This window comes from Eleginops maclovinus, chromosome 14, assembly GCF_036324505.1.
Source record: "Eleginops maclovinus isolate JMC-PN-2008 ecotype Puerto Natales chromosome 14, JC_Emac_rtc_rv5, whole genome shotgun sequence".
NCBI classification, from domain to species: Eukaryota; Metazoa; Chordata; class Actinopteri; order Perciformes; family Eleginopidae; genus Eleginops; species Eleginops maclovinus.
Genome location: NC_086362.1, coordinates 739,261 through 761,810, shown reverse-complemented (window position 1 = coordinate 761,810; position 22,550 = coordinate 739,261). Strand labels below are relative to the sequence as shown.

The 22,550-nt window shown below is 41.4% G+C and overlaps 2 protein-coding genes across 2 annotated transcripts; both read right to left on the bottom strand.

Annotated features, from left to right (window-relative positions):
* Nucleotides 1-188: 188 nt before the first annotated feature.
* On the bottom strand, nt 189-1,129 carry LOC134876099 (sialoadhesin-like). Its single transcript, XM_063900954.1, has 3 exons — nt 895-1,129; nt 680-820; nt 189-472 (listed from the first exon to the last, which is right to left on the bottom strand). The coding sequence occupies exons 1-3, from the start codon at nt 1,100-1,102 to the stop codon at nt 360-362; spliced, it is 462 nt and encodes a 153-aa protein (XP_063757024.1). The 5' UTR covers nt 1,103-1,129; the 3' UTR covers nt 189-359.
* Nucleotides 189-17,545, bottom strand: LOC134876092 (uncharacterized). The gene is given in 16 exon segments (XM_063900942.1): nt 189-1,140; nt 1,490-1,798; nt 6,218-6,260; nt 6,876-6,959; nt 7,895-7,981; nt 8,402-8,485; nt 9,421-9,507; nt 9,928-10,011; nt 10,892-10,978; nt 11,428-11,574; nt 11,873-12,118; nt 12,551-12,631; nt 12,634-12,699; nt 12,702-12,878; nt 16,942-16,977; nt 17,510-17,545. Coding segments are annotated over 15 exon segments (1,425 nt in total). The 5' UTR covers nt 17,535-17,545; the 3' UTR covers nt 189-1,140; nt 1,490-1,707.
* Between the last annotated feature and the right edge of the window lie 5,005 nt (nt 17,546-22,550).

Genomic DNA, 22,550 nt, shown 5'->3' with positions numbered 1-22,550 from the left:
TCACTTTGAGTTGTAATACTGCAGATTACGTAATATTTGTTGTGGCATGCTGTATGCAGACATTACACCTTTACACCTCAAACACTGACCCTTTGCTCTTCCTCTGTATCTGTTGTGCAAAGGATTGTGGGTCAGAAGTTTATCCACTTTAAAGACAATTTATGAAAGTAAAAGTCGTTAAACACAAATTGGTTTTTGCAGATTTTTATTGGAAACATTTGTAGAAAGTCATTTATATTAGATATACTTTATTTCAGTAACATAATTATCCGTTCAGCTAGAAAAACAATCTAATGCGATGATGGAGTGCGAGTGTGTAATTACAGCACCCCTACAGGAACTAGAAGATGTGGACCAGGTCAGAACTGATGCTCTGTGGTTACTGCAGACATGACATCATCATAGTGATCGTCCAATCCCTGCTCTGCGTGAGTGGGCGAGGTCATCACCACGGAGACGGATGAGTCGTTTCCTGCAGTCAGAAAGACAATCTATGAAGGATTTCAACACCAGAACTTCCTGACCCGGTGATAAAGTTTCGTGGATTTCTGGCTCAATCCGGAGTAAAGGGGGCGATGATGCAGAGGCACTTCACGTCAGATTTAAATAATGTAGCTTTGAAAGGACCGATGTCTCATTCAGTTAAACCTGTTTGATTCGAACACAGGACGTTTCTTACCTGTGGCCTTCTGTCGATACAAAGACACCATGATCAAGGTGCAGATGCAGTACGGGCAGAAGACCACCATGTGGCTGACCACCCTGAACTCAAGGTGGAGGGAGGATGCAGTAGTTGGGGAACTGGTGGTTGTTGGTCTTTCTGCAGGGAGAATCACACCTGGTCAGGTGAACATCTGGAGGAACGAGTCCTGAAATGAAAGGAGACCTCCTCACCTGAGACAGACAGCCGGCTCTCTGGAGACTCTCCTTTATTCTGGACTCTACACTTGTAGAGGCCTTCATCAGACCTGGAGACATGGTGGAGGGTCATGTGACCTGCAGACTCAGTCCTGAGGGAGACGCCATCTTTGTAGAAATCAGCAGGGAGGGGGGAGGCGGCCATCTTTGTTCTACAGATCAGAGTGACGTCATCTCCCTCCATCACAGGGAGGGGGGGACTCTGCAGGATCACTGGTCCACCTGAACACAGAGACAGAAACAAACAACATGATATGTGTGTGTATTATTCTACTTATGGCCTTGTGGGGAACATCTGGAGTTTTAGTACTTAAGAGGACATTTCAGAAAAACAGACTTTCCCCTCAAATTAGAAAATGTAGGGAGAATTTAAATGTAAAACATGACGGTTTGGCAGTCCCTAAAGTATGAGACTGTGTGTATGTGTGTGTGTGTGTGTGTGTGTGTGTGTGTGTGTGTGTGTGTGTGTGTGTGTGTGTGTGTGTGTGTGTGTGGGCTCCAGTTTCCTCTTTCTGATGAACTTCTCTAATTATTTTTAGTATTGATGAGGAGACAGAGAGGCTGATCTTACCAGAGACGGTGATGGTGATGGTGTTACTGGTGGATCCCTCTCTGGACTCACACCAGTAAACTCCACTGTCCTTTGGGTCAATGAAGCTGATGTTACAGGAGGAACCAGCAGATCTTCCCCATTCACCTTCACACTCAGCTCTGTTCTCATAGCTCGTGTTTCTCCTCACAGTCCATCCATCAGAGCCGTCCTCACATCTCAGAGAGACAGACTCTCCTTTAAATACCTGAGAGCTGCTGGGAGTCACCGTCAGAGAGCTGCTGGGAGTCACCGTCAGAGAGCTGCTCGGAGTCACCGTCAGGCGAGCTGCTGGGAGGAAGATTTAGAAAACACTGAAGAAGAAGAACCCACTGATCCAACATGCAATGCATAGCTCAGGATGTGAGGACAGAAAAGAGTTCAGGTACTCCGAGACTAAAGTGATGCTTCAGGTCAACAGAGACACAGCTTTGAGTTTCTAAGCCAGAAAAGGTTACTGACCCTGGTTAGTGGAGCAGCTCAGCAGGGAGGTGAGGACTGGGGAGAGACCACAGGTTAGTGTGAGTCTAACTGCGACACACAGGACTCTTCCACAGGTCTTCACGGTGCTTTTAAAACACCTTCATGTAGTGCAAAGTGAGCACGAGTCAGACTGGATAGAAGTCAGAGAAAATAACAGACTTTTCTTTTAGCAGGACCTTGAACGCACCACAACAACCCTATCTGAACCCTTTAGTGTGCAGTTGCTCCTGAATGTACCACACACAGTTACCTCTCTCCAGACTCTGGCGCTTGTTCAACTGCTCACTGAACTCTCAGCAGCTCTTATGATTTCTGAACGTCTTCCCTCGTGCTCACAGTGTAAAGATTGTACTCACAGGACGAGGCGCTGAAGACCTGTTGGACCCATTGTACCTCTTTGTGGTGTGGCATCCAACTGCATGTTTCTCTGAAAGTAACCCACAGCAGCGTTTCCTTCCTGTCACCGCTTCCTTCAACCACTCTGACAACCTTTCTAAACACAACTCCTAAACCTTCAGCTCATCACTTCGGCTTCACACATTAGACACAGAAAACACTCACAAGAGTCAACACAACAACCAGAGAGAACTGAAAGCATTTATTGAACTGAGATGGTCTGTGTGATTCTACTGGATGCTAAACGTTAAGGACTGTATCAGCATCCTCCACACAGGTTGATCTTCTCTGTCTCTAAACTGGCTGCTACATGGGAATTGTAGTCTTTTATTTTCCATACACTTCACAATGCCACCAGCAGATGGCAGTATGATTTTGGCCAAAACCAAAAGCTGGCTCTGACACTTCCTCTTTTGATAAACTGTAAAAAATAAACTGATGAATATTAATCACAAGAATGCAACTTATTAAAACGTTCAAATCTGGTTTTCATGTTTTCTTTCTTTCAGAGGATACGTTTGTAAGACTTAAGAACGTATGAATGTGTACATGTCACCAATATCATTTAATGTGTGGCATGTTAAATATGTTCTTTTACATTTAAAAACTGAAAAAGGAATAAGTTTTAAATAGTTTTTAAAAAAGTATTGAATATATATTTTATTATTTGATCATTATGACGTTTATTTATCCCGGTTATTTTAAATGTATTCACTCTGTTGAGCTGGTGAGATCATGTTTTATAATAATACTTAATTATATATAACATATATTCATTAATATGTAAAACAATTAAAGCAACACGCAGTGAGCTGCCAAACAAATAATAACAACAACAACAACAATGATGATAAAGAAAGCAGCGCTGCTCTCTGCTGGACACAAATAAAGGACTCCGTCTCATGTTTGCCTCGGACTATAGGAAACTCCTTTACATTTTACTTCAGTGAAAGCACCATAATATCTGAAAGTTCCAATTTCAGAATAATCTCATCACTGGAACATCTTTAATGATGCATACATGTGTACAAAATGTAAATACTTTATAGGATATGATTGTTAATCCACAATAATCCTCATCATTTATGCCTTGATTTATATTTTGTATTATTAATATGAGTCTGTAAAGAAACTAACTAACAATTCAAAGTAGGAGTAATATTATAAAGTAGCATAACTCCAGAAACTAAAAGTACCTCACAATTGTATTAAAGTACTAAATTAAATAATTGGTCTGGGGATTTCTGAGTTCTTCATTTATATTTTCCCTCCTTTAGTTTCATCTGAAGATTTGGAGAGATTTGTCTTTTATCCAGCAGAGAGCGGTAATGCAGCTCTCTGGATGCCTCTTAACACCAACAAAGAAGAAGAAGAGCTGAGCAAAACACCTGCCAAGCTGTTTACCTGCACAGGTGGCTAACATGCTAACATGGTAATGGTGCCTGATCAGACCTCAGGGAGAGGTGAGAGGGTCATGTCTGAGTGAGTTGACTTTGGTCTGTCAGTGAGGCTGCAGAGGTTTCATATCTGTGATAAGGAGTCATCGGAGGAATGAAGCCTCAGTGAGGTCTGCAAACAGTCAGGAAGCAACAATAAAGAGAGGCAGCACTGAGGTCACGTGACGTCTCGGCAGCGATGCAGACGTGAAATCTAGTGCTCGTGAAAGACCAACCCAAAACCGTGTTATAATTAATTAAATCTTTTTTAGTACCCTTCCATTGAAGATGTCAACTCATACACCAACCAAAACCAGCGTCAAGAGAGGACTGGACATGTCCCCAGCGAAGAAAAAACCAAAAGAAGTAACGTCCATTTGCAAAGACGACCTCGATGCAGCCATTTTGAGCGGAGTTAGCAAGGCCCTCAAAGAACAACAACGACATTTCGATGCTTCAGTGGCCCATGCTGTGAAGGAAGCCTTGGAGGGTACCCTGATCCCCCAGCTTACAATTTTACGAGAAGAGATCTTTACCGCTAATGAAGCCATTCGGAAAGTAGTATCAGACGTAAAGCATCAGGCTAGCGAAGTGCAGAAGACACATGCTACAGTGCAATCCCTTCATGCTACAGTTCGCTCCAACAAGCATGACGTTAATGACGTTCTCACCAAACTAGCCACTCTGCAAGACAGCTGATCGAAATGGAGGACAGAAGTAGACGAAATAACCTAAGGCTGGTCAATCTTCCGGAATCAGTCGGGGGTTCCAATCTGAAGGCCTTCCTGGTTGCCAACCTGCCTAAGTGGATACCATCCCTAGCGGGACAACGCATTGAGATCGATCGCTGCCATCGCATCTACGGTGGCAGTACCCACCCCAGAGGAGAAAACCAGAAACCCCGCACTGTTATTTTTCGTCTCCTGAGAGACGCCGACAGACAAGATATTCTACAGGGAGCCCGCAGAGTAAAGCCCAAACACGACAACGCCGCTTTGTTTTTCTTCCCCGATTACAGTCCCCAGACATCAGCTAAAAGAAGAGGATTCACTCCAGTCATAGATAAGCTGAATGACCGGGGCATTCGGTCCTTCCTTCAATACCCCGCGACACTTAAAGTGGAACACGGAGGGGCTCAGCTCTACTTCAGCTCCCCAGTCGAGGTGGAGAGGTTCTTGACTTCGCAAGGTACCCATGAGCTAGGGGAGCAGCCAACGAGATCTCCACAAGCACAGCGCCAGAACCGCAACGGGGAGCAGCCACAGAGACCTCCACCATCACAGCGCCAGAACCGCAACAGAGAGCAGCCGAGATCTCCACCATCACAGCGCCAGAACCGCAACGGGGAGCAGTCACCGAGATCTCCTCCCTCACAGCGCCAGAACCGTGAAGGGGAGCAGCTACCGAGATCTACACAGGCACCGCCTGAGAACTGCAACGCAAGCCCAGCGGAAAACCGTGCAAGCCCTCCGGCCGATGCAACGCTCATGGAAGTAGCCAACGACTGACATTGTGGGTAATTACAAGTAGGCCATAGGTGTCCAGAATTAGAAACTGAACACCGTCTGATTAAAATTAAGATAGGTTTGTGTGACCTGATGCTATTAAGGAATAGTATACTATCTCTTAACATATGGGTACAGCTATGTTGCTAGAGTTTTGGGGATCTTTCTGCGAGCTGGGATGAGCTGCGCTGCTGTTGATAATGCCACGGGTCAGCGATGTTTTGTGTTTTGCAAAGCCTGTAGGAGCATTTAGCGTCCTCGCGGCTTGCACCTGTTCTCTGTATATAATTTTACAGTTATGGATTAACCCCCAGGTTCCACCTCGTAAACTTTGGATTAGCTACTTGGATAATATTGTTAATTTAGAATATCACACAGCTAGAGTAAACAAAGCCATGCCTTCCACGCTACAAAAATGGCAAACATTTCTTGTTAGAATTCAAGATTTAAACGATCAATCTCACCTTCAGTGAGTCTACTTACGTGTATGTGGTGTTGTGTGTGTGCTTTTTTTAAAAATGTTTTATTTCATCTTTTTCTTCACCCTAGCTGAGTGTATATATATATATATATATATATATATATCCTGTAATACCCATAAATAAATAATAAATACCCACTCATTATTATATATATGTATATATCCTGTAATACCCATAAAGTTAGGAATGTAACCAGAGTAAAGTATATGTATATTTTTTATTTTTATTATTATGTATATCCTGTAATACCCATAAAGTTATGAATGTACAGAGTAACCGTCTACCCCCCCCCCCATAAAAGCAATAAAAAAGTTGATCACAACAATAAAGAGAGGCAGCACTCTGCAGAGTCTGCAGGGATAAAACCGGTGAGACCGAGGCGTCCGAGGAGTTCTTCTTCAGGTTTACCTCACAGAGGAGTACAGGAGCTCCGGGTCGGGGGCGATCTCTGCTAAACACAGGACACACTTTATTAAATATACATGCAAACAGGAAGTCACTGCTTTAATAACATACTGATTATATCTGCTCTCAGGCTGAACCAACTGAGTTCATCTGTAATTATTATTTAAATGAAGGTTTTATTTTCGTGAAACAACAAATTAGGGATTTTAAAAAGTAAAACTGCAAAGTTAATATCTTTCTGTTTACATTTTGTTTTTCTTTGTAAAACTCTAATTTGTATAAAACATGTTGTCTTTATTTAACATGAATTGTTTGTGTTCTTGCGGAACACTAAAAGCTTCATTAAAGTTTATTCAGAGCACATTATAATTAAGTAATGAATTGTTAATCGTTTTAAATCCCAGTTTTTAATATATGTTTGGGTTATTTATAGTTTTATTATCCGTTTTAATTTCTGGGTTTTAATTATCTTGTATATTCTGTGTATTCAAAGTGTGTAGTTTTTATGTAAAACTCTGTAAATATCCCACGTTAATTAATTCAAAGGAACATTTGAGGAATTACTCTTATGCTCTTTCATGTGAGTGTTCAGTGCACGTAGTTAGCTTAGCTTAGCATAGTGAATGGAAGCAGAGGGAACCGTTAGCATCTGGTGGTGTACCTCTCCTCCTGTTTGTGTTGATCACGATCTCTCTGTAGCAGACGTCTCTCTTCACTTCAGAGTAAACTGCAGCTGCACCGCTCCCTGCACGGTAAAACACCTCAGATAAATATCATATAATACATATCACAATAATGGAGCTGCTGTGGTTTCACTGGTCCTGTAGCATGGGGCGATGAAAGGTGTTCATCTGAAACAGGAAGACGGACGACCACACAGCGGCCCGCCTCCATTCAAATACAGAGGTCTCGATGAGATCCACACTTCTCTGGAAATTAACCCGCTGTGCTTTTAAAGCAGAGTGGAAAAACCCGACAGCTGACCCTGAGACGGAGGGTGAAGCGAGATCAGACCGGAGTCGGTACACTCACATGCCTCCATGCTTTAATGATCAGAAAGCTCTTTATGTTTCTCAGACTGCCTGAAACCAGAGCCCAGTCTGCTCTGATTGGTGAGCTGGACGGCTCTGTTGTGAAGAGCCCATCACGTACAATGTGTTGGAGCTTAAAGGGGAATGGAACTAACCAATATTTATTCATCGGATTTCCTTTTTCTAATAGTCGTTTAAAAAATGTCATTAAAAAACAAGGTTTATTAATGCGACGGAAACTCAACAACCACAGCTGCTAGACCTTTGCACATTTATACTTTACTCATCTTATTCCTATGTGTCATTAACAGTCCTGCAGTGCAGCGTGTGCAGCTCAACACTTCTGAAATGTTCATCAGAAATAAAAAACTGGACGACCTCAGAGCTGCTAGCTAGCAAGGTAGAAAACACACATCCTCATACAGCACACACACTATCAACCACTCCAACACACCTCAGTACAGTCTGGAACTTCAGGGAGTATAAACATGGATTTTCTTTAAATGTTATCCCTTCTAGAATATCCTAATTTAAGATCCTGACTTAATGCTCTTTTGTTACATGTCCTCCTCAGGTCTTTATTTCTGGATGGTCCTCACACAGATATAAGAACAGAAACACACACACTGCCCCTGACAACGATCATTACCTCGGCTCTGTTTGATTGGCTTCTTCTTCTTTTGGGGTGTTTTCACATCGCTGTATGTGACGTCTCCTCCCATTTCCACCTCAGCGGCTGAAATAAAGATGTGACTTCCTTAATATCGACTTTTAGGACAATGTTAAAGACACATTGTAAAGCTAATATGCAGTTAACATCCTGTGAAACAATTAAAAGCTCACTGATTGGATGAATATATTGGGCATCGAGGTGAGATTACAGTAATCTAACTCATAAATATACTTATGATTGTGTATTGCAGGACCACTGGTGATTAGGGTTGGAGACTTCCACTAGCTAAATCTTCATCTATATGTATCTCGTTGTGCCGGTGCATTCATCAGAACATGGAATGGGTGAATTAAATTAGGATTAAATTAAGTCTCTTTGTTAATTAAGACCAATCATATTAAATTATTTGACTTAATGCACTGCTAATGTTAGCTTAGCATAGTGAATGGAAGCAGAGGGAACCGTTAGCATCTGGTGGTGTACCTCTCCTCCTGTTTGTGTTGATCACGATCTCTCTGTAGCAGACGTCTCTCTTCACTTCAGAGTAAACTGCAGCTGCACCGCTCCCTGCACGGTAAAACACCTCAGATAAATATCATATAATACATATCACAATAATGGAGCTGCTGTGGTTTCACTGGTCCTGTAGCATGGGGCGATGAAAGGTGTTCATCTGAAACAGGAAGACGGACGACCACACAGCGGCCCGCCTCCATTCAAATACAGAGGTCTCGATGAGATCCACACTTCTCTGGAAATTAATCCGCTGTGCTTTTAAAGCAGAGTGGAAAAACCCGACAGCTGACCCTGAGACGGAGGGTGAAGCGAGATCAGACCGGAGTCGGTACACTCACATGCCTCCATGCTTTAATGATCAGAAAGCTCTTTATGTTTCTCAGACTGCCTGAAACCAGAGCCCAGTCTGCTCTGATTGGTGAGCTGGACGGCTCTGTTGTGAAGAGCCCATCACGTACAATGTGTTGGAGCTTAAAGGGGAATGGAACTAACCAATATTTATTCATCGGATTTCCTTTTTCTAATAGTCGTTTAAAAAATGTCATTAAAAAACAAGGTTTATTAATGCGACGGAAACTCAACAACCACAGCTGCTAGACCTTTGCACATTTATACTTTACTCATCTTATTCCTATGTGTCATTAACAGTCCTGCAGTGCAGCGTGTGCAGCTCAACACTTCTGAAATGTTCATCAGAAATAAAAAACTGGACGACCTCAGAGCTGCTAGCTAGCAAGGTAGAAAACACACATCCTCATACAGCACACACACTATCAACCACTCCAACACACCTCAGTACAGTCTGGAACTTCAGGGAGTATAAACATGGATTTTCTTTAAATGTTATCCCTTCTAGAATATCCTAATTTAAGATCCTGACTTAATGCTCTTTTGTTACATGTCCTCCTCAGGTCTTTATTTCTGGATGGTCCTCACACAGATATAAGAACAGAAACACACACACTGCCCCTGACAACGATCATTACCTCGGCTCTGTTTGATTGGCTTCTTCTTCTTTTGGGGTGTTTTCACATCGCTGTATGTGACGTCTCCTCCCATTTCCACCTCAGCGGCTGAAATAAAGATGTGACTTCCTTAATATCGACTTTTAGGACAATGTTAAAGACACATTGTAAAGCTAATATGCAGTTAACATCCTGTGAAACAATTAAAAGCTCACTGATTGGATGAATATATTGGGCATCGAGGTGAGATTACAGCAATCTAACTCATAAATATACTTATGATTGTGTATTGCAGGACCACTGGTGATTAGGGTTGGAGACTTCCACTAGCTAAATCTTCATCTATATGTATCTCGTTGTGCCGGTGCATTCATCAGAACATGGAATGGGTGAATTAAATTAGGATTCAATTAAGTCTCTTTGTTAATTAAGACCAATCATATTAAATTATTTGACTTAATGCACTGCTAATGTTAGCTTAGCATAGTGAATGGAAGCAGAGGGAACCGTTAGCATCTGGTGATGTACCTCTCCTCCTGTTTGTGTTGATCACGATCTCTCTGTAGCAGACGTCTCTCTTCACTTCAGAGTAAACTGCAGCTGCACCGCTCCCTGCACGGTAAAACACCTCAGATAAATATCATATAATACATATCACAATAATGGAGCTGCTGTGGTTTCACTGGTCCTGTAGCATGGGGCGATGAAAGGTGTTCATCTGAAACAGGAAGACGGACGACCACACAGCGGCCCGCCTCCATTCAAATACAGAGGTCTTGATGAGATCCACACTTCTCTGGAGATTAACCCGCTGTGCTTTTAAAGCAGAGTGGAAAAACCCGACAGCTGACCCTCTGTATCTAATGTATTCATTAGTTTGAGAGAGAGAGAGAGAAAGTAGTCCCTTTATACAGTTCACCTCTACTTATTCATTATTATTCGGCTTAGTTGAATACTTGATTCTGATTGGTCAAACTGGACCTTTCACAGGTTGTTAATACTAAGCAAGTATCTTTATCCAGAGACGTCGACAATTATTAACATGTCGGTAGGTCAGTCAAACTACATGTGTGTGGAAACATGTGCAATTATAACGACATATTGTATGTAATCAGAGCCTTCATGTGCACATTTATAAGTTATATTATTTATTTGTGTCATTAACAGTCCTGCAGTGCAGCGTGTGCAGAAAGAGGAAACTAGACGACCGTAGAGCTGCTAGCTTGTGTTAACCACAAGAAAGTAATAACACATTCTCACACACGCTATCATCCACTAAAATACCCCTCACTACAGCCTTCCACATTGGTGACCAGTAAATATTGATTTTATAGACTTAATTCCCTTCTAAAATATCTTTATACAAAAATGCTCTTTTCTAAATTGTGCCCATAAGTTCTAAAATTCCAGATGGTCCTCACACAGACATAGGAACAAGAACACACACACACACACACACACACACACACTGTCCCTGTGAACCAATCGTTACCTCGGCTCCGTTGAGTTGGCTTCTTCCAGTTTTGTAATATTTTGACATCGCTGTATGTGACGTCTTCTCCCGTTTCCACTTCAGAAGCTGAAAATAAAGACAGAGACAGATAAATGTCACTGATTCTGAACACCATGTGAAATGAATTTTAAACTCAAACTGCAGTGAAATCCCAGGTGAATTCATCAGAGGCAACAAACAAGTGTTTAATTCTTCCCACTCCTTTTCAAATGTGTTAAAGTTTTTTTGTTTCTGCCAGTTGTTGACACATGGTTTTCTTGCCCATTTGAAATAAGTTACATGCAATCAATCAACCAAAGCTCTCTGATTGGAGGAATAATGGGCATCAGGTTCATTTTACAGAAATGTAGTTGATTAAACTGCTGAAGCTCTTGTATTGCAGGAAAGCCTCAAAATAAAAACGGCGTTCCCTTAGTACAGAGTACATGTTGCAGGGCTGTGGGGGTTGGGCGTAAAAACATCCCTAATGACAGCGGTTCTTAAAATGAGATTTGCAACACTTATCTGTGTCTAACCTTCAGGTGGTCTCCGGATGTTTCGTCGCAACAGAACAACCAGAACAACCACTACAACCAGCAGAACCAGTACAGAGAGGGATCCAGCAACAGGCGGCCTCCAGGAGGAAGGTGGAGGAGGAGGACTTGTAGAGGTGATGGGTTTCTCTAAAAGGAACAAAGAAATCATTAAAAGAACAGAGTTAAATCTTTTGCGTCCATCTTGTTCTTTGTATTTGTGATTCAGAAACATCTGGACATTAGTTCCTAATATAGCCTTCACAGGGTGGTGCAGGAATAAGTCCTTAAACCCTGAAATGAGTCAGCATTATTAGGACTATTGCAATAACCCAAACTCCAATGGAGAAATCCCACTGGATCTTTGTGGCGGCCCCCAGGGACATGCTGCCTTCAGGGTCCGCTACAGAAACACAGCGAGTCCTGAAATGAAAGGAGACCTCCTCACCTGAGACAGACAGCCGGCTCTCTGGAGACTCTCCTTTATTCTGGACTCTACACTTGTAGAGGCCTTCATCAGACCTGGAGACATGGTGGAGGGTCATGTGACCTGCAGACTCATTCCTGAGGGAGACGCCATCTTTGTAGAAATCAGCAGAGAGGGGGGGGGCGGCCATCTTTGTTCTACAGATCAGAGTGACCTCATCTCCCTCCATCACAGGGAGGGGGGGACTCTGCAGGATCACTGGTCCACCTGAACACAGAGACAGAAAGGAGCTTTACTCTGAAGAAGAGGAGGTTTGAAAACGTAGAGTTTTATATTTTTATTTCACATTAAAAGTTGAGATTAAATTGGTTATATTGTTTGTTCCTTTGGGTTAATTTCAGCTGCTGAAGTGAAAACTAGAGAAGATGTCGACATTTCAAAACCCTGCAACAGCAGGACTGACATTAGTTTTAGTATTTAAGGGGACACAAAAAATGCATTTTCAATTAGGATAATATAGAATAAGATAAAACATAAAATCAGAGATTACCAGTCGCTAAAGATTCAGTGTGTGTGTGTGTGTGTGTGTGTGTGTGTGTGTGTGTGTGTGTGTGTGTGTGTGTGTGTGTGTGTGTGTGTGTGTATGAACTTCTCTAATTATTTTTAGTATTGATGAGGAGACAGAGAGGCTGATCTTACCAGAGACGGTGATGGTGATGGTGTTACTGGTGGATCCCTCTCTGGACTCACACCAGTAAACTCCACTGTCCTTTGGGTCATGAAGCTGATGTTACAGGAGGAACCAGCAGATCTTCCCCATTCACCTCCACACTCAGCTCTGTTCCATAGCTCGTGTTTCTCCTCACAGTCCATCCATCAGAGCCGTCCTCACATCTCAGAGAGACAGACTCTCCTTTAAATACCTGAGAGCTGCTGGGAGTCACCGTCAGAGAGCTGCTGGGAGTCACCGTCAGAGAGCTGCTGGGAGTCACCGTCAGAGAGCTGCTGGGAGTCACCGTCAGACGAGCTGCTGGGAGTTATTGTACTTTGAGTCAAACTTTGAAAACCCGCCTCAGAATAAAGTCACTGATAAACCCTTTAGCCTCGTTAACTCCTGTCACGCTAACCTCAGGTCACTGGTTTCACTGGTTGCCCAGCAGAGATAGAGTTTGACCGCTCCAAGTTAATGGTTATTATGGTAATTAGAGCTGCACAGTTAACCAAAGTGCTATCGAAATAGGACTCGTGCATTTTCCAAATTATAGAAAAGCAAAATAACAGAAGTTGTCTGAATAAAGGGTTGAGAGTATATATATATACAGTGGGGCAAAAAAGTATTTAGTCAGCCACCAATTGTGCAAGTTCTCCCATTTAAAAAGATGAGAGAGGCCTGTAATTTTATCATAGGTACACTTCAACTATGAGAGACAGAATGGGGAAACAATCCAGGAAATCACATTGTAGGATTTTTAATGAATTCATTATAAATTCCTCGGTAAAATAAGTATTTGGTCACCTACAAACAAGCAAGATTTCTGGCTCTCACAGACCTGTAACTTCTTCTTTAAGAGGCTCCTCTGTCCTCCACTCGTTACCTGTATTAATGGCACCTTTATTGAACTCGTTATCAGTATAAAAGACACCTGTCCACAACCTCAAACAGTCATACTCCAAACTCCACTATGGCCAAGACCAAAGAGCTGTCAAAGGAGACCAGAGACACAATTGTAGACCTGCACCAGGCTGGGAAAACTGAATCTGCAATAGGTAAGCAGCTTGGTGTGAAGAAATCAACTGTGGGAGCAATTATTAGAAAATGGAAGACATACAAGACCACTGCTAATCTCCCTCCATCTGGGGCTCCACGCAAGATCTCACCCCGTGGGGTCAAAATGATCACAAGAACGGTGAGCAAAAATCCCAGAACCACACGGGGGGACCTAGTGAATGACCTGCAGAGAGCTGGGACCAAAGTAACAGAGGCTACCGTCAGTAACACACTACGCCGCCAGGGACTTAAATCCTGCAGTTCCAGACGTGTCCCCCTGCTTAAGCCAGTACATGTCCAGGCCCGTCTGAAGTTTGCTAGAGGGCATTTGGATGATCCAGAAGAGGATTGGGAGAATGTCATATGGTCAGATGAAACCAAAATAGAACTTTTTGGTAAAAACTCAACTTGTCGTGTTTGGAGGAGAAAGAATGCAGAGTTGCATCCAAAGAACACCATACCTACTGTGAAGCATGGGGGTGGAGACATCATGCTCTGGGGCTGCTTTTCTGCAAAGGGACCAGGACGACTGATCCGTGTAAAGGAAAGAATGAATGGGGCCATGTATCGTGAGATTATGAGTGAAAACCTCCTTCCATCAGCAAGGGCACTGAAGATGAAGCGTGGCTGGGTCTTTCAGCATGGCAATGATCCCAAACACACCGCCAGGGCAACGAAGGAGTGGCTTCGTAAGAAGCATTTCAAGGTCCTGGAGTGGCCTAGCCAGTCTCCAGATCTCAACCCCATAGAAAATCTTTGGAGGGAGTTGAAAGTCCGTGTTGCCCAGCGACAGCCCCAACACATCACTGCTTTAGAGGAGATCTGCATGGAGGAATGGGCCAAAATACCAGCAACAGTGTGGAAACCTTGTGAAGACTTACAGAAAACCTTTGACCTCTGTCATTGCCAACAAAGGGTATATAACAAAGTATTGAGATGAACTTTTGTTATTGACCAAATACTTATTTTCCACAATCATTTGAAATAAATTCTTTAAAAATCCTACAATGTGATTTCCTGGATTGTTTCCCCCATTCTGTCTCTCATAGTTGAGGTATACCTATGATAAAAATTACAGGACTCATCTTTTTAAATGGGAGAACTTGCACAATTGGTGGCTGACTAAATACTTTTTTGCCCCACTGTATATATATATGTATATATATATCAGACATGTGGACTCGAGTCACATGACTTGGACTCGAGTCAGACTCGAGTCATGATTTTAATGACTTCAGACTTGACTTGATCAAATTCGGCATGACTTACGACTCGACTTGGACTTGAATACTATTAACTCGAGACTTGACTCGGACTTTGCCTCTTTTACTTGTAATGACTTGACATGCCTCGAGTCAAAAGCTAAATTTCCTGATCATGGACATCCTTCCCTGCAATGCGAACCTGCGAAGCCCCAAAGACCGCAAAGTGAGAGAGCCGGCAGGCAAGTGCGAGCAATGCAATCATGTGGTGGATTTTGGCCTTTTTGGATTGGATCAGGGACCTAACCAGCGTGATTGGATAATCCCCGGGTTTCCCCTCATTAATATTCACGATTTCCCCGGATTTCATCTACGGAAAAGATGCAATTGTGCCACGGAAGGGAAGCCTAGTCGAGAGCTGTCCGTCTGGTCTGCGTCTCTCTCAGTTGCAATTGGCAGGTTTAAGATCCAGATTAGGTTCATGGTTGTGAATTATCTATGTAAATCGACTCTATAGATAACACGTTCATTCTACATGTTGAATGATGATAGCGTAATACAAATATAGGCTATACATACAATGACAAAACTGCCGTGGGCGATATGTTATCCATATCCTTTGTCAAAATTAATGTTCAATAGCTCTATGCCAATGGGAACAACAGAACGTGCGCATTACATATGGACCAATGCGACACGTTCATTACGGCCGTGGACCGATAAACACTCAGTACCGTACGCACACCAACCGGCATTTGCGTGTTTAACACCTTGTTTAACACTGGCGTTACCGCCGCTTAACTTAAATAATGAAGAACTGCTTTTAATGACGACTTGGCCGAGATCTTAACGTGCTGTTCATGCGTTTCCCATGAATAGCCTACTACTATAACTCGGAGCGGAGCAGGATATAATGCGCATGTGCGGCGTTGCTAGGCAACGTGTACAAAGGCTGGGGGGGTGGGGGGGGATGCCCCCAGACCCCCCAGACCCCCCAGACCCCCCTACAACGGTTTAGTTTGTCACCTTTTTCAGCCCTTCTGAGTTTGCAGGTATGTACACAAATAACTAAGATTAGGGAGGTGTACTCTGTCTCTCTCTCTGTCTGTCTGTCTCTCAAGCGCCTACCCCCAGCACCTTTCATTGTGTGTAGTCATGCTGCTTAATTGTTATGCAGATTAAACATTGTTTTATTGAAATATTAGGTTTCTTTGTGATTTAAGCAAAATGTTGACCTACTGTAACTGGCATCCACTGAAGCATCAATGCCAGTTACATGCATCCACACAGTCCATGCCTCACTAGTCAAGGCGCTTTACCAACTTTAGGATGACAGTGGTGCCTTCCTTGCTCATACATTTCTAACCCACCATTCACACACAATACTTTGAAGGTCTTTGGGCGCATGCGTATATACAGATATATAAAATATATGCATAGTTTAATCTGTATGTATAAAAAAATACTGAAGATTAGGTTGATATGTTGAAATTGTGTGATCGTTAGTCTGATAATGGCATTATTAAGTGAAGAGTACATGATGACTTGTTCAGGACTCGAAGAAGCTTGGGACTTGGACTTGGACTCGACTTGGCTTTGGTGTTACTTGGACTTGGACTCGACTTGCCCTTCTCTGTCTTTACTTGGGACTTGACTTGGACTTGACTGCTGAGACTTGGGACTTACTTGGGACTTGCCAAACAGTGACTTGGTCCCACCTCTGATATATATACATATATATATATACATATATATATATGTATATATATATATGTATATATATACATATATATATATACATATATATATATGTATATATATATATATGTATATATACATATACATATACATATATATACAGTGTATATATATGTATATATATGTATATATATATATATATACATATATATATATGTATATGTATATGTATATATACATATATATATATATACATATACATATATATACATATGTATATATATGTATATGTATATATGTATATATATACTTTAACCTGATTAAATATGCAGTAAAATACACATTTTGAGAAACTGGAAGCAGATGAAATAATTGGCCTGTTTGTTAGACTCATGATGATCCCTGATCCAAACGGTACTGACCTGAGTTTGGTGAGCAGCAGAACAGGGAGGTCATCACTGGGAATAAACCAACACTTCATTAGTGAATAAAATCAGTAGAGAGGGAACCCCCCCGTGTACAAATACTCACAGTACGACAAGAGTGTAGACTAAAAGCATTGGCATGAAAATATACTTAAAGTCCGAAAGTGAAAAAGGTATCGATGCTGCTGTTTAACTTCACAGTGAAGACGGAGCTCTTTTCCCTCCTTTATATACTGCCGGGCAGTTAGGGTATCAATCAATCACGTTTTACCGAAGCTGTAACTGTACCTGATGAATGAATATTGTGATCTGAATCTTAAAGCAGTTATTACTTATTAATGGAGTAGGGTAAAGATAGAAGGAGTGGAGAACCTGTCTGTTTAATGACACTATGGATTTCCTTTACAGGTTTCCGTTACCTCGCTCGTCAAAAACACAGGTTTCTTCTTCGTTTGTTGAAAAGCTGATCAATACGATCCAACCTTTAAAGTGTTTGTGATCCAACTCCTCCACCACCATCCCTCTCGAATATCTCTCTGTAGTAAACATGGTCAGGGTTACTCACAGAGCAGGAGAGATGTGTCCTCCATTCTTCTTTTGGTGCAATGACACCAACTCATCTTTTTCTTCTGTCTGAGCAGTAAAACCACTTCCTGTTTGTGCTGTAGTCCACTGGCTGTGTGGTTATCTCTGATAAAAACATGCTTTATCTGAATCCTGTCTTCACCGAAACCACAAAAGAATGGCTTGTATTAAAAGCAAGTCTCATCTAACAGATTTTGACCAATGAAATAATAAAGTACTGAAGGGACTTCATGTTGTGTACTTTTAAAAAGGCTTTCTATTTGGGGCCAGGTGTCAGTTATTTGACAGCAATAGGATCATGTTCTGATTAGGCTACTCGCTATCAGTGAGGGAGTCTTAGACACATAGGTTAGGGACAATATTAAGGAACCATCTGCTTAGTTTCCAACAGCCTTTCCCTCCCCCTCACAGATGAGTAGAGACCCTCTCAACTACAAAGAGAAGAGATTTGGATATGTGCTTTACTAAAGGTGTGATGCTAAGCTAAGCCCCCCCCCCCCAAGTAGGACATTTGACAAGGAGGCCGCACTGAAGAAAATAAAAACTCGACAACATCGGTCTGAACAAAAGGGGGGATTTATTATTACACCTTAACTTCCCGAATGCTTGAGAAGAGCTCCTTTGAGTTGATGATTCTTGAGTGAGAAAAGGATTCACAGTGGGGAGAACAAGTATTTGATACACTGCAGATCTTGCAGGTGTCCCCTCTCACAGAGCACGTAGAGGTCTGTTATTTTTATCATAGGTCTTCAGCTGTGAGAGACGGAACCTAAAACAGAAATCCAGAAAATCACATCGTATGATTTTAAATAATGAATTTGCATTTTACTTCATGACAGAAGTATTTGATACATCAGAAAAGCAGGACTTAATATCCGGTACAGAAACCTTTGTTTGCAATCACAGAGAGCAGACGTTTCCTGTAGTTCTTGACCAGGTTTGCTCACACTGCAGCAGGGATTTTGGCTCACTCCTCCATACAGATCTTCTCCAGATGCTTCAGGTTTCAGGGCTGTCACTGGGCAATACGGACTTTCAGCTCACTCCAAAGATTTTGTATTGGGTTCAGGTCTGGAGACTGGCTAGGCCACTCCAGGACCTTGAGATGCTTCTTACGGAGCCACTCCTTAGTTGCCCTGGCGGTGTGTTTTCGGGTCGTTGTCATGCTGGAGACCCAGCCACGACCCATCTTCAATGCTCTTACTGAGGGAAGGAGGTTGTTGGCCAAGATCTCGTGATACATGGCCCCATCCATCCTCCCCTCAATACGCTGCAGTCGTCCTGTCCCCTTTGCAGAAAAGCATCCCCAAAGAATGATGTGTCCACCTCCATGCTTCACGGTTGGGATGGTGTTCTTGGGGTTGTACTCATCCTTGTTCTTCCTCCAAACACGGCGAGTGGAGTTTAGACCAAAAAGCTCTATTTCTGTCTCATCAGACCACATGACCTTCTCCCATTCCTCCTCTGGATCATCCAGATAGTCATTGGCAAACTCCAGACGGGCCGGGACATGCGCTGGCTTGAGCAGGGGGACCTTGCGTGCGCTGCAGGATTTTAATCCATGACGGCGTAGTGTGTTACTGATGGCTTTCTTTGAGACTGTGGTCCCAGCTCTCTTCAGGTCATTGACCAGGTCCTGCCGTGTAGTTCTGGGCTGATCCCTCACCTTGATGATCACCTTCCTCATGATCATTGATGCCCCACGAGGTGAGATCTCGCATGGAGCCCCAGACCGAGGGAGAGTGACCGTCATCTTGAACTTCTTCCATTTTCTAATAACTGCACCAACAGTTGTTGCCTTCTCACCGAGCTGCTTGCCTATTGTCCTGTAGCCCATCCCAGCCATGTGCAGGTCTACATTTTATCCCTGGTGTCCTTACACAGCTCTCTGGACTTGGCCATTGTGGAGAGGTTGGAGTCTGTTTGATTGAGTGTGTGGACAGGTCTCTTTTATACAGGTAAGGAGTTCAAACAGGTGCAGTTAATACAGGTAATGAGTGGAGAACAGGAGGGCTTCTTAAAGGAACACTAACAGGTCTGTGAGAGCCGGAATTCTTACTGGTTGGTAGGTGATCAAATACTTCTGTCATGAAATAAAAAGCAAATTAATTATTTAAAATCATACGATGTGATTTTCTGGATTTCTGTTTTAGATTCCGTCTCTCTCAGTTGAAGAGTACCTATGATAACATTACAGACCTCTACATGCTTTGTAAGTGGGAAAACCTGCAAAATCGGCAGTGTATCAAATACTTGTTCTCCCCACTGTAGCTGTGTCGGGTATCATGGTGAGGACACCTGTACTGTAAAGTGTGCATCACTCTTGGCGTTCATTCATGATGCCTGTGAAAGGTCTCTCTGTGTATCATCGTTTTTACATATTTCTGGAAGTGTCCTATTTGGGTTGCCGTACTGTCCAATATGGTGGACCAACCAGTGCAAATCGGGCAGTGACGATAAAGCTGCTCACACATCCTGATGAGGACCCTGGAACACAGCCTGAACCGCATTGATTTCTCATATGGACATAAATGGGCATGCGGTATATTCACAGCCGACACGTGGGGCCTCTGTTGAGTGATCGCTTCATGTATTGTTATTGTTGGTATTTTGAAAGCTGTGGCCTCCTCCCAGTATCTTTGAATGCATCTCTAATGCAGTATTTAATGCATCTATAATGCAGTATTTAATGCATCTTTAATGCATCTATAATGCAGTATTAATGCAGTATTTAATGCAGTATTTAATGCAGTATTTAATGCATCTATAATGCATCTATAATGCAGTATTTAATGCAGTATTTAATGCATCTATAATGCATCTATAATGCAGTATTTAATGCATCTTTAATGCATCTATAATGCATCTATAATGCAGTATTTAATGCCGTATTTAATGCATCTTTAATGCAGTATTTAATGCAGTATTTAATGCAGTATTTAATGCATCTATAATGCAGTATTTAATGCATCTATAATGCAGTATTTAATGCATCTTTAATGCAGTATTTAATGCAGTATTTAATGCATCTATAATGCAGTATTTAATGCATCTATAATGCAGTATTTAATGCAGTATTTAATGCAGTATTTAATGCATCTTTAATGCAGTATTTAATGCAGTATTTAATGCATCTATAATGCAGTATTTAATGCAGTATTTAATGCATCTATAATGCAGTATTTAATGCAGTATTTAATGCATCTATAATGCATCTATAATGCAGTATTTAATGCAGTATTTAATGCATCTATAATGCAGTATTTAATGCAGTATTTAATGCATCTATAATGCAGTATTTAATGCAGTATTTAATGCATCTATAATGCATCTATAATGCAGTATTTAATGCATCTTTAATGCATCTATAATGCATCTATAATGCAGTATTTAATGCCGTATTTAATGCATCTTTAATGCAGTATTTAATGCAGTATTTAATGCAGTATTTAATGCATCTATAATGCAGTATTTAATGCATCTATAATGCAGTATTTAATGCATCTTTAATGCAGTATTTAATGCAGTATTTAATGCATCTATAATGCAGTATTTAATGCATCTATAATGCAGTATTTAATGCAGTATTTAATGCAGTATTTAATGCATCTTTAATGCAGTATTTAATGCAGTATTTAATGCATCTATAATGCAGTATTTAATGCATCTATAATGCAGTATTTAATGCAGTATTTAATGCATCTATAATGCAGTATTTAATGCAGTATTTAATGCATCTTTAATGCAGTATTTAATGCAGTATTTAATGCATCTATAATGCAGTATTTAATGCAGTATTTAATGCATCTTTAATGCAGTATTTAATGCAGTATTTAATGCATCTTTAATGCAGTATTTAATGCAGTATTTAATGCATCTTTAATGCAGTATTTAATGCAGTATTTAATGCATCTTTAATGCAGTATTTAATGCAGTATTTAATGCAGTATTTAATGCATCTATAATGCAGTATTTAATGCATCTATAATGCAGTATTTAATGCAGTATTTAATGCATCTATAATGCAGTATTTAATGCAGTATTTAATGCAGTATTTAATGCATCTATAATGCAGTATTTAATGCATCTATAATGCAGTATTTAATGCATCTATAATGCAGTATTTAATGCATCTATAATGCAGTATTTAATGCAGTATTTAATGCATCTATAATGCAGTATTTAATGCATCTATAATGCAGTATTTAATGCATCTATAATGCAGTATTTAATGCAGTATTTAATGCATCTATAATGCAGTATTTAATGCAGTATTTAATGCAGTATTTAATGCATCTATAATGCAGTATTTAATGCATCTATAATGCAGTATTTAATGCATCTATAATGCAGTATTTAATGCATCTATAATGCAGTATTTAATGCAGTATTTAATGCAGTACTGATGTTTGTGAGTGTGCTGCAGAGCTAACACCATCAGGGGGTGCCTAAGAGGCGGACTTTGGGCAAAGCAATCAATGATCATTCCTTTAATCTGTATGACTTCATGGTAGTGTGCTATTTAAGGAAATATGATAACCACACATTGTGGATATTCTTTTATTTTGGCGGGACACCAATATGACGTCATCCAGCCTTTGAAGCAAAAGGTCATTTCCTGTTCTCCCAATCTCTCTCATGAAACTGAGTTTCTGTTGAGACAGCTGTGTGAAATGTTCCTCTTTCAACTCTACTTCTATTTGTTTTCATGGTTCCCTCTGCTCCACTCTGTGTGTCTCATGTTGTTTGTGACACACACACACACACACACACACACACACACACACACACACACACACACACACACACACACACACACACACACACACACACACACACACACACACACTTTACTGAGGTTACTCTTTTAAAAGTTGACCCCTCAATGTTTTCAGACGGATTCACGTTTGATCTTCAGACTCTTGGATCACCTCTGGACTCTACAGGTTTTTCTCTCTGGACTTGAACGCGTCTTTCTAATAAACTTCCAAACTGATTCTTGTAAATCATGTGACCATGGA